Raw genomic sequence first — 13,247 nt, 5'->3', positions numbered from 1 at the left:
ATGTTGTAAATTTGGAGCATCTGGGCACTTGTGAAATTTGAAATATATTCTGTAATGCCTATGAGAGCCCTCAAAGTCACAATTTCCATATAAAATGGTGAAATATGACTGAGGTACATTAGAGTACCCTTTGTATCCTTAATGGCTTCCTGTAAGTACAGGACTAGCAAACCTTCATTTCTTTAGGCTCCCTCACTTTTGTTACTATTAGTGATTGGGTTTCTCTTAAGATTTTCCCTACCCCCACAAAAATAAAATCAAGATTTAAGAAAGCTCCAAACAAGGAAAATCACTACATTCTTGGAATGCCAGCCCAGTCAGTAAGGGAACTCAGTGGGCTCAAGAGTCAAACAAAGCATTTGGAAATGAGAAATCCTATGTGTCATCAGCTGTCAAAGTCACCTTAAAAAGAAAACAGACACTTAGAATGGTAAGTCACAGATGCTAGAGATCTCCTGGTCTCCAAATTACAGGTTTACAGCAGGTGGGAATATCAACTATTTGTTCACCTCTTTGCTGTTTTAGCATAGGTGAAGTCATTTAGAAAGGCAGGCAAAATGACATTGTATCTGGATATAGCAGGACAGTTGCTCTAGACCACTGTAAATTACATTTTTAGGCTTTTACTATTTGTTTGCTGCTATGATTGGTTCCTAGTTTGCCTCAGGTTCGTAAAAGCTCTGAGCCCAGCTGTTTTTGTCTTTGCGTTTTGAGATAGAGTATCCTGTAGTACAGACTGGCCTTGAACACTCTACACAGCTGAGGATGACCTTAAATTTCTGGTCTTCCTGCCTCATTCTCCCCAATGTTAGGGTTGTAGATGTGCAACATTATGCCCAGTTATGTGGCATTTGGGGCCAAATCCAGGGTCTGAAGCAGGCTATCAATTGAGTTCATCCCAGCACCTTCCTACCCCAGCTTTTAAAACTGGGGCAGATGCTTCTACCTTTGGAAGATAGAGGTGAATACAAGTTGATCCAGGACCATGGAAGGATTCATAAACATGAAAGCATCCCACAGAATCACGGTATTATTGTCATTCAATCAGGTATTGCTGTTCTCAAATCCCCACTTTATTCCTTGAGCAGAATGAAAACCCATGGGACTCCTGACTAGCTGGAGCCGGCACTCTGCAAAGTGTCTCACTTACTTCTCTTGCAAACCACTGACAAAAGGCAGGGCCAATCCATTCTCTTGCATGAATGCCACAGTCTATCCAGACAGCTCTTTTGTAGGCTCGTGATTTTCTGCCCAGCTGAAAACAAGAGGATTCAGGCTTTTATTTTTGGATCCACTGACCAGCATAATTTAATAAGGGCTCAGCATAATTCTTCACTATGGTTTTGTTTATTAGGTAACATTAAAAAGATAAAGAGATTTCCTGTCTTCTTTGGAAGTCCAAGCTTGCTTATGCAGATACATAAATTTATTGCCTCAATACAATCAACGACTAGAAAATACACAAGGAAAAGGGCAATCCCTAAAGTAGTACACTGACTCTGTTTTAATATAACTGTTAAGTAAAAAGCAAAACTTCCTCCCTCCCTCCTCCTTCTCCTTCCATCTTTACCATGTTCACTAGAATTTTCTAAGGGACATTTCTTTTTCTTTTTCTTTTTCTTTTAATTTAAATTAGAAACAGGCTTCTTTTACATGGCAATCTCAGTTCCTTCTCCCTCCCCTCCTTCCCTACCCCCCCACACCCCTATCCCATCTCCCTCCCCTCCTTCCCTACCCCCCTCACACCCCTATCCCAACCCCTTTCTGCTCCCCATGGAGGGTGAGGCCTTCCTTGGGGGATTTTCAAAGTCTGTCATCTCATTTGGAGTAGGGCCTAGGCCCTCCCCAGTATGTCTAGGCTGTGAGAGTATCCCTCTATGTGGAGTGGGCTCCCAAAGTTCATTTGTGTACTAGGGGTAAATACTGATCCACTACTAGTGGCCCTGTAGATTGTCCAGACCTCCAAACTAATTTCCTCCTTCAGGGGGTCTGGAACAGTCCTATGCTGGTTTCCCAGCTATCAGTCTTGGATTCATGAGCACCCCCTTGTTCAGGTCAGCTGTTTCTGTGGGTTTCTCCAGCCTGGTCTTGACCCCTTTGCTCATCACTCCTTCTTCTCTGCAACTGGATTCCAGAGCTCAGCTCAGTGTTTAGCTGTGAGTGTCTGCCCCTGCTTCCATCAGCTACTGGATGAAGGCAATAGGATGGCATATAAGGTAGTCATCAATCTCATTATCACAGAAGGGCTTTTAAGGTAGCCTCTCTACTATTGCTTAGATTGTTAGTTGGGGTCGAGCTTGTAAATCTCTGGACATTTACCTAGTGCCAGATTTCTCTTTAAAACTATGATGGCTCCCTCTATGATGGTGTCCCTTTTCTTGCTCTCCTCCATTCCTCCCCTGATTAGATCTTCCTGCTCCCTCATGTCCTCCTCTCCCCTCCTCTTCTCCTCTTCTCTTTCTTCTAACTCCCTCTCCCCTCTCCCTATGATCCCCATTAGCTTAGGAGATCTTGTCCTAAGGGACTTTTCTTAAAGAATGACGCTTTACAGGCAAATTACAGCCAAACATCACAAAGTAAAAATGTAAAATAATCTGTAGAATCAAGGGTCCAGTTACAAATCCCCCTATGTCAATATTACTTTAAAACCTGGTTTCTAACCCAAGCATTAATAAATAATACTTGGCAATATATTCATAAGTGACCTTGCTTTCATTCCTTTGTTAGTCCACTTGACTAATGTGTCGGGAAGTGCTTCTCAGTGTCAGACATCAGGCTCAGCTCTGGAGATCCAGAGATGAACAGAGAAGAGATGCCTTGCTGGTGAGAAGGGCAGATGTGAGGACAATCTATATGTTACGGTAGGAACATGGCATGTTTCCTTGAATTCTCATGGGGAATAAAAGGAGGCTTGAATATTTAAGCAGGACAGGATGCTTGTTTGGAAAACCAGTTACAGGAAGACACATAGAGCTGGAAAGAATCTGAAGACACTGTATTTGAGGAAGGATCAGCAAATGAAGCTGAACAGAGGTGGGGAACTAATGGAGTCCCTAGGTGTTGTGTGGAAGGGACACAGCTACTCCTCATAGTCTATGAGCTCCATCCCTTCTCCCTTCTCTCCTCTTCCCATATGTGTGTGCTTACTTTAGAAAGTTCACACTGACAGCAGTGTGGAGGGTGGGTTATTGGATGAATTCACACTGACAGCAGTGTGGAGGATGAGCTAGAGGTTGTGTTCACACTGACAGCAGTGTGGAGGATGAGTTATTGGGTGAATTCACACTGACAGCAGTGTGGAGGGTGGGTTAGAGGATGAGCGGGATAAGGATTAGTACTGAAGATGTTCAGCATTGAGGTCACTATTGAAATAGTCCAGGGAGAACAGATTCAGAGGTAAATTCAGGCAGCAGTAGTGAAGACAGAGAAGAGGGTGAGAGAGCGCTCAAAGAACTGCCCATTTTTTTGGTGGTAAATTCCAAGTGAGTGATTACAACAGAGAAGAGAAATTTAGGGAGACACATTTCTAAGCTGGGAAGATAATGATGTCATGACAAGTCTCAGGAACATTCGTGAATATCTAGGTAAAAGTGCCCTGCAAGAATTTAAAGGTCTACAAACTAGAAAGATCTGGGATAATTTTAATAATGGGGCAGATGTGACCTTTTGGATGGAGTGTGTAGAATGAAAGTGGAGCTAAGAGAAGAGTGGGGATGGCCAGAACCACAGGAGAGCATAAGGAAAGGGAAGCCAGTGAATGAGCCTGGAGCAATGGCTGGCTGGTGGAGACGGGCTCAGCATGGAGACCCAAGAGGAATTTTTAAGGAGTCCTGGGTGAAAAGCCCAGTGATTCAGCCTCTGAAGGGGAGGTAAATGTTAAAGAAGAGGAGAACTAGAGGGTCAGAATATGTGATTAGCAGTGGGAAGCAAAGATAACTTCTTCACATTTATCAAGTTCTGATTGGTTCATTGTAAGTAGCACCAACCCAAAACCATCAAGAACTTTGCATCTCAGAAACAGTATCTCCTGGAATATTCAAAGACCATCATTAAACCTGGTCAAAGACCCAAGGCAATTTCCCTTAAGTTAGCAAGATGATATTAAATGTTTTTGTTTCCTCCCACAAGTCAAAGTGAAGGAGATACATATTTTGTGTTAACATTTTATTCTTTTCACCTGTAAAATAAATAGAGGTCTTCCTTCATATGATCTCCCGATAGAGAACACCTGAACGAGGCCTGGTTGAGTTTGGTTCAGATGGTACATCCAACTCTGAATCTGAAGGCAGAGGAGGAAAACTTAGGTCAGATTCCCTCATGACCCATGGATTCTTAGAGAAGCACAGGTGACAAAAGACAACAGCAGCTTCAAAAATTGAAAGAACATACGAGGAAAACCCCACTGTCTGATTTTAGTTTTCTTTAGGATACTTAAAACGGCAGCCTATTTTCTATACTGACAGCCAATAGTTTAGGTCTTTTTGTTGTTACCTCTTTAAAAGATAGCTTTTACTATTATATCACTAGGATCCTCATGGGAGTGTTTGACAGAAAACTGACTGATGTATCTGGGTTTGTTTGTTTGTTTTGAGACAGGGTTTCTCTGTGTAGCCCTGGCTGTCGTGGAACTCACTCTGTAGACCAGGTTGGCCTCAAACTCACAGAGATCCACCTGCCTCTGCCTCTTGAGTGCTGCGATTAAAGGCATGTGCCACCACTGCCTGGTGTGGCTTCTTTTTGAAAAATCCAAATTTATTTCCATTTCTCCATAGTAATTAAAGAGGAAAAGAAAGAGAAAGGAAGAAAAAAACAGAAAAACAGCTTTTGGATAAACCCTCCAAATGACTTGAGAGCCATTAAAGTCTCATACATTGTAGTTTGGGACAGAGCAGAAGCTACCAGGAAAAGACAGTAGCACCCACATTTAAGGTTATTCTGCTGAGCCACTGGAGGGCATATTCTGCATAATTCCTCTAGAGGACTGGACATTGCATCAGTCCATTCATGTACACTTATCTGTCATCAGAAGAAGGTATATTTGTGATAGATAAAATGTGTGCCAAGAAAGACGGGTGACATTTCTGACTTAAAAGTCCTGCAAGCAACCAAGGAGTCACATGTAAGTGTCCCATTGTTCCATGATGTGAGAGGATCTGTGCTGAAAGAATATATAAGTATATTTTAGGAAGTGCTCATGTTTTCCTTTTATTCTTATATAATCTAACAAGCAGGATATATATATATATATATATGTATATATATGTATATATATATACACACACACACACAAATATATATGCACACACGCACACATATATATATGCACACACACATATGCACATACATAGCTGCACCTAGTTTTGAAATTTGACTTTTTTCTAGGATGTGTTAATGTGTTTCCATGTGTCAACTTATCTGAAACCTTTTATTGCTTTTAATTTCAAGCTTCTAAAAAGTATGTTAAGACACAGAAATATGCAAAATGAATTTTGAAAGGAGAATTATCCTCAACAGAATGAAAAATACTCTTAATAATATAGTAGAATCTCATTAATTTTGTATCTGGAATTCCTTTGTTGAATGTAGAGGAAACATGAAAAAATATATATCCCTTTTTTCTTCCAACAATTTCTCTATTTGGAAGACTCTTTGCCTGCACTGGGGATTAGTAGTGAAGATAGTAAACACTTGGCCCTCATAGAACATGCAGCTATTTTTTAGCACAGAGGGTATCAGTCAACCCCTGTGTGACCCGTGAACTGTGTCACATCTGTGTGCCAGAGGCACTGGAACACACTGGGATTTGGGGAAACAGAGGCTTTATGTAGCCCAGCAGAGCAAAGAAGGTCTTGCTTGTTTTAGCTAGAATGTGAAGAATGGTAAGTTGTCAGGTAAAGACTAAATTTGTGTGTGGCAGTGAGGACAAGATTGCTGTGAGTTTTCCACATGGATTAAATGACAATATGGGCAGAGGTGCTGCTGATGCAGTCTGGCTGTTGGGGGTTCTAAAATTTGCAAGGTTGCAAGACTCATATGAAAGTCTCCTGTGTCCCTCAGCTAACAAACTGCCCTTGAATGCTGGGTAGCTATGTTCCTTCCATGGATTTATATCCCTGGTCTTTATAGCCCTGATTTTAACACCACTTATCTCATTGTTCTTGTATTTCCCATGTCCTTTGTGGGGTTTATTTAAGTGAAGTAAGATGCAAAGTATTTTAGACTTCTTTTTATGCAAGTAGTTTTTATTTTATGTCTACCTGTGCTTTGCCTGCATGTGTTTATGTGCACTCCATGCTATAAGCCACTTTTGGGTGGGGGTGGGGCCCCCGGAAGAGGGCATCAGATTCCCCAGAACTGGAGTTACAACAGTTGTGAGCTACCCTGTAGGTGCTGGGACCCAAACGAACCAGGGTCCTCTGCAAGAGCAGCATGTGCTCTTCTCAGTTGACATATCTCTCTGGCCTATTATTTTGATACTTCTTATTTAGCAGATGTGTGAACCAGGGACCCCAAGCCATATAGTATTCTGTATTTTCTTCCCAGAGTCTGCATCTCTGATTTCACAATTCTCTCTAATCTTTATACCAAAATGACAAAGATGAACTTGAAAACAACAACAACAACAACAGGGCTGGAGAGATGACTCATCAGTTAAGAGCATAGGGGGCTCTTCCAGAGGTTCTAAGTTCAATTCCCAGCAACCACATGGTGGCTCACAGCCATCTATAATGAGATCTGGTGCCCTCTTCTGGCATACATGCAGACAGAACACTGTATATAATAAAAAAAATAAAACTTAAAATAAACCAACAATAACATTAAAAGGTCCTTTGATTACATACGTCTTCTAAGGAGTGATACACCTCATAGTTGTATTCAGACAGGGACCTTCTGTTTCTCTGAGTTTGAGAGCTGTTTTCATTTTCCACAGCTTTCTGAAGATCTTCTATGAGGACCCTGGATTTGAAATAGTTGACACCATAAAAAAGTCAGCCAAGAGCATGCAAAAATCAGGCAATGCCAACAGAGAATCACATACAGAATGAACTAACATGGAAATGCCCCAGTGTTCCATGGTTGAGAGGAAAACAAAGACTGCATAGAGTGGCATTTCTAAAAATACTCAATGTTGAGAAAGAGTTCTTTTCCAGGAAACAGAAACTGTTAAATAAATGTTATAATGAATTTAAAGTGTAAAATTATAGTCAGACACCTGTAAATGATAGCAGCACTGTAATAATAGCTGCTATGGAGTGAGCATCTATAACCATGCAGTAATGGCTGTGCACACTTAAACTGACTTCCTGCTCCCCAGAGGCCAGCCACTGTACTATGTGTTGTGTAGGATTCTATTATATCCGTATTATCAGTGAGGTGCCCGAGACTCAATAAGGTTAAGAATCTGCCAGTGTTGTTCCACTGAGAATGCAAAGACAGAATCTGGCCTTGGGATGTGATCCCAAAGTCTCATCTTGTGATCTCAAGTCCAGTGTGGCATAATGAAAATGGAGCCATGGCTGCTCTAGGCCCCTTCTCCACATCTTCTTTCCTGGAGCCTCTATCTGATGACATACCATCACCCAGCATCCTGGATCCAGGGAAGAGAAAGGATGGGAGGAGCTTTAGTTCTCAAGAGAAAACTGATGGATACAAAGGTGGAAAAAGGCTATTTCATTGTACCACAGTACTAAGAATTCCACAGAAGAGAAGTTCTGTTCTGAATGTCGGATGCATTTGAAAGCTGGGGGCTGAGGCCATCCCAGGGATGGCAGGCCCAGTGCTGTGGTGGAAGGGTCCAAGTTGTTGATGTGACATCCGAGCTAGAGTAGAGGCGTGCCTTAACACTCTACCACTGGCTATCACTCACTAGGATGGCGTGGAGAGACAGGCACTCTGTTCATCTTTAATATGTCCAGATGTTGGAGAGACCTTTGATGAGTCCTCTCACTGTAGTAGGTGCCTTAAAAGTGTTGCTTTTATATTTTATTTTTCCAAAAAGAACCTGTTGCTTGCGGGATAAATTCCATTACAGAACACATGGAAGCATCTCTAAGTGACATTTAGGCTAATCTATGTAAGTCACTTAATGAAAAGAATTATCATATACTGAGCACATACATTTTGGTCCCTGAAGAAAACAATTTACTTAGGCATCTGGTACTAAGGACTGACTGACTTGTTATATCCTGAGTCTCCAAGGCAGGCTAGTCAAAAATGGACTACTGATTTATTCCTCTTGTTTTGCTTTTGAGCTTTGCAGTTGGAAATGCCACAAGAGGTGAGGTGGCAGAAGACTTCTTAGCTTTCTTGGTAGCAGCCTGTAGTAGCTCAAATCTGTGAGTGCATGGCATTTGTCAAGCCAAACATCTTCACTGTCAGCAGTTGTTTTCTTCCAGAGATTAGAAATTATGGTGATTAGGTGCATGGCCTAAATGACTGCAATATCACTGAGGAAGATTTTAGAAGCCAATAAGAGCTACATCATCGTCTTAGGTTCCTTGTTCTTGGAGAGATCTTGAATTGCCAGGAAGGAGGTGGGTTTGATTAGGAGAGATATAATAATAAACTATCAATATTTCAGAGGGTGCAGGCAAACTGCAGGTCTGTTTGCCTCCTGTGGACATCTTTTCTGTCCTACAAATGAAGGGTAGATAGTCTGCCTCATCCAGCATACTTTATGAAAAAGTCCTTCTGAATGTCCAACCTGAAAGGGTCTCATTGGTGGAGCGCCTCCGTTACGGTAACTTCAGCAAACTGATACAGGCCTCAGTAGTCACTAGACTATGTCTAATACAGGCTGTAAGAGGTTAAATTTCAGTGTAATGTGGAAGCCCAGCCCTATTTTCTGGCCAAGTAGTTGAGTGGAAACCAGCTGTTCCCAAATGTTTCTAAATCATGTGTTTTCTTAGTTTTTATAGCTGATTGAGATTATCTTATTACATTTATTTATTTGTGTGTATGTGTATGGACGAGTTCATGTCATGGTATACCTATGTCTCTGTCTCTGTCTGTCTGTCTCTCTCTCTCTCTGTGTAGGTCAAAGGTCATCTTGAGGGAGTTGTTCTCTTCTTCAATCGTGTGAGACTATGGCTTGAACACACATTGTCAGGCATGGCAGCAGGCTCCTTTACCCATAGAGCCATCTGGCTGGTCCTGTTGTGATTCTTATCTCAACTGGGCATAGCACTATATTAGTGCCAAGAACTATCAAAACCTTTTCAAATGATGTCATTACTTAATGCAAAACTACCTACCCCCCAGTTCCTAGGCTAGGGGAAAGCTCTCAAAATGTAGATTTCATTGCCAGTTTTTACAGGTATTTATAAAATGTATTTTTTAAAATGGCAGAATGAGTCATCTCATTGAGAAGGTTGACCACCCAGGGGCCAGAAACAATGAGTCACATTACTTGGACTTTACAGATCACTATGGCGATACATTCTGTACAGTTGCACAGAGTAAATGATAATCTTTTGAAAATACCCCAGGCTACAATAATAAAAGTCAATTAAAATGATCTCTACCTACTGTGCCTACAGAATTTAATTGACTCTTATGTGTTATTATCTTGGGACTAACAAAATGAGTAATTTTAAGTGAATGTTCTTCATGAGGAAACAACTGATTTAAAATACTTATTTTTCCCCCTTTATTCTCTGTGACACAAAGTGTGATTTTTTTTAATATCAGTCCCACATGAACTATGCTTAATGCCAGAAAATAGAGACTGGTTAAACTAACTGGTGTGTTCTTTTCTACTGAACAATAATTAATGGAGCATTGTGAGCTGTTCCTGTGCACCTATAGATATAATTACCAAGCTCTTTCCCACGAGGCTCTCAGAGTATCAAAGCACACCTTCTAAGCTATGAAAGTGATGAAAATGTGAGTGACATGAACAATGCTTTTCAGCACAGCCATGGTTCTATTCTAGAAGCACAGACAAAACACCTTTCTACAGAAAGCATGCCGGTGCTTTAATAGCTGTGGATATTTTCTGTTTGTGTGACCAAGGATGTCACTGGTACCTTGATCTTGCCACCAGCCACAAACTTTCTTTTTCTGGATTCACAACTTTCTTTAACCCACATTTAAACTACATTTTTTCATATTTAGCATTTTTTATAAATTGTCAAATTGCTTCCCAGAAGGTTGTACCAATTTACACACCCACCAACATCACACAAAACAGTTTAACCAACATGGAGCACACTCATCCTTCTCACTGTCAGTCTGACTTGATTTTTCAAAATTTGCATCTCATTAATTGCTAGCAATGTTAAACATTTTCATATCTCTATTGTTGCTTTCATAATGGGGGGGGTCATGGAGCTGCAATGGGGAGCAACCCTAGGGTCTGTGTATATTAAGAACGCACTCTCTGAGTTATACAGACTGGGCTCTCATTCTTTCTTTTTTGAGTTGTGTGTTCATATCCCTGATAGCCCATATATTTGAAAAAAGTACAGATTAATTAAAAATTAATTTTAAAAGGTTAATATAGACAAATTTATAGACAATATCAACTCTCTACGCTAAAAGATGATATATATATATATATATATATATATATATATATAACACATGTATAATATATATGTTACACACATATATTTAACTTTAACCTACATTTTTTCAGAATGTCTTTCCTTCTTGTCCATCCTTCCTTCACAGGTCCATTATCCTTGTTTCTAATATAAAGACCTTCTGACCTTCCTTGATTCTTCTATGTTCTCCTACACTTTCTTCTAGAATCTCTCCCTTCTTTATCCAGACTAGTTACCCCTGATAAACCCTGGAACAGGTATTTCTCCAGGATCCCCCCTTCCTTACCACACCAACCTTTCTACACTCCTATCCACTAGACCATCAACCTCTATCAACGTTATACTCTCTTCTCAGCAGCAAAGAGTCTGTTGGTTCTCACTTCTGCTTTTCTCTTGGCAACATCCTTTAGAACTGTTCCTTCACATCTTGCAAATAATTTTGTTTCTTGCTTCAGAAAACCACCAGCTGAGTTTTCTTTCAAATTATGGACTCATATCTCTACCATTTCTTCTTCTTCTTCTTCTTCTTCTTCTTCTTCTTCTTCTTCTTCTTCTTCTTCTTCTTCTTCTTCTTCTTCTTCTTCTTCTTCTTCTTCTTCTTCTTCTTCTTCTTCTTGTGTGTGTGGGGTTTGGGTTGGGGGAACTGGGTCTTGCTTTGTGGCTCAGACTGGCCTAGAACTCATTGTATACTCCAGGTTGTCTTAAAATTTGTAATCCTCCTGCCTCAGCCTCCAGAGTACTGGTATTATAGGCATGTACCTTGACGACTGGCTCTATTATCTGAAATTGACCCACATTTATTCCAGCTATGTTAGGAGATAAGGTGTGTTCCCTATTGTTCAAATCTCTCTAGCATCACTAGTGTCTCCTTTCTTATTGGTCCTTCCTCCAGGCTGTAGACATGCCAAGTTTCTCCTTCTGACACAGATCTCAAGTCTTCTGAGCAGTCTTTGCTGCTCATGTCTTGGTGGTCACTCCTTGCTCGCTGGTGTCTCCTTTATTGTAACCGCTAGGAGGTGACTGCTCTGCATCTGGTGGTCTCACCCTCCTGTCACTTTCCGGTCTTCTATTCTTCACAACTGAATCTCTCCATGAATGTCAGCAACATAAGTTCCGTTCCCTTTCTTATTAGGTATCACTGCAGTTGTGGACCACCCCACTTTCTGAAATCATTCTTTTCTTCCTCGACTTCCATAACTGTCCCAACTTACTCTCTTCCACTACGATCTTTACTTAGAAACATCTGAATATGCACGTCTTCTCACAACTGTTTGTTCAGTCTTTTCCAAGCTAGAAAACTTAGCGTCTTCTTCTGACGTCTCCCTTTTTTACCCTCCAAACGAGTGGAGAGCCTGGGTAGTGTTATCCCTCTTCTGCTGTTGCAGTTCCAACCACAAATACAGGGCACTTTTGCTTATATCCTCCAGGGGGCAGCACCACCCACGGAAGCCTGGGCGCCTCCCCCCTGCTGTCCCTCTCCTCTGCCACTTCACTGGCCTTTCTGTCTGACACTGGCCCTCCTTGCAGCCTTTGTTTGCTTGCCTTGTCCCCCATGCCTGGCCGGTCTTATCCATTTTTCTGCTGCTAAGCAGGCTGCTGCGGGAAACTATTTCTTCTCAGCCTTCCCTTTGGCCTTTTTAGCATTGCCAAATGGCTCCTTTTTTTTTATTTTATTTTTTTTTTATTCAGTAAAAGACTGTGTTGGCATTGATGACTTAGTGCTAGCAGTGAAAAAATAAAGTGTCTTTGTGGTTGCTCCTTTCCCCCATTGGACAAATAAGTTCTTCAAAGATGAACAAATATACTTTTACAGCCTCATAATGAAAAACCCTTTCAGAAGCTCTTGATAGACAACCTAATATCGTCACCATTCAGTTGGATTTAGTGCCAATAAAATTTGTAGCAAATGAAAAAGAATGCTTACTTGTACTGGATGTGGGCTTCCTGTAGGAAGGCTAACAGGGTTCTGGAAGCATTTTGGGGAATATGGACATCGGTGACTGTCCCCTCTGACACATAGGAGATACTGCTGGGCTGCCACAGGTCCACCTATAGTGCAGGAACCAACCTATAATTCATATGTAGTGTGTGGGAAAATCCATGTCACGATGGCAAGCACATCATCTTGTCTGAATACAGTAACAGCAAACACATGCAGAGTAGTCCCAGTGCTTACACCCCCAGGGTTAAACGCTCATCTCATCTGGCTTGAATTTGTGCCCTAAGCTTCATCAGAGTCATAGATCTTAATTCACAACATATTCAAGTCACAAGGTTAAAAAAATGGGGCGAAGTTTTAAAATTCTACTTTTACATTTATTGTATAAACTTTTGAATAACCTTGAGAAAGAGAAAGATACAAACTGTGCACTTTCCTGCCACACAAGGAAATCGTGTTTCACTGCATTTGGTAGCCCTTCCCCCTGCTTTCACAGTGCTGAAGCCTGGATGACAGACTGCCACTGCAGGGACAAAGAGTCTACCTGTTTTCTCTGAAGCAGTTTATGCCTTCCCCAGCTTGTAAGGGCAAATCTGAGCCAGCTAGCAAACTAGTCCATGGTTGTGAGCAAACAGAAGTGTGGGGATGGAAAGACTGCTACGAGGTCATTCTGTCCATCTGTCAGCCTTGGGCAAGGACACAGCTAGGTCTATATCACACTGTCCCCAGTGACAGGTCTCCAGAAGGCGGAGAGTTGGAAA

At 41.3% G+C, this 13,247-nt stretch overlaps 1 protein-coding gene across 1 annotated transcript in view; it reads right to left on the bottom strand.

Moving 5' to 3' along the window:
* Positions 1–13,247, bottom strand: part of Cpa6 (carboxypeptidase A6) — a 314,492-nt gene that overhangs the window by 108,913 nt on the left and 192,332 nt on the right. The window contains exons 3-6 of the mRNA XM_027398702.2: positions 12,472–12,596; positions 6,843–6,957; positions 4,178–4,279; positions 1,151–1,255 (exon numbers count right to left, since the gene is read on the bottom strand). Of these exons, the coding sequence (XP_027254503.1) occupies positions 1,151–1,255; positions 4,178–4,279; positions 6,843–6,957; positions 12,472–12,596 (447 nt within the window). The remainder of the gene's footprint in view (positions 1–1,150; positions 1,256–4,177; positions 4,280–6,842; positions 6,958–12,471; positions 12,597–13,247) is intronic.

The sequence above is a fragment of the Cricetulus griseus genome, chromosome 2 (genome assembly GCF_003668045.3).
Source record: "Cricetulus griseus strain 17A/GY chromosome 2, alternate assembly CriGri-PICRH-1.0, whole genome shotgun sequence".
NCBI classification, from domain to species: Eukaryota; Metazoa; Chordata; class Mammalia; order Rodentia; family Cricetidae; genus Cricetulus; species Cricetulus griseus.
This window is presented reverse-complemented; position numbering and strand designations above follow the sequence as displayed.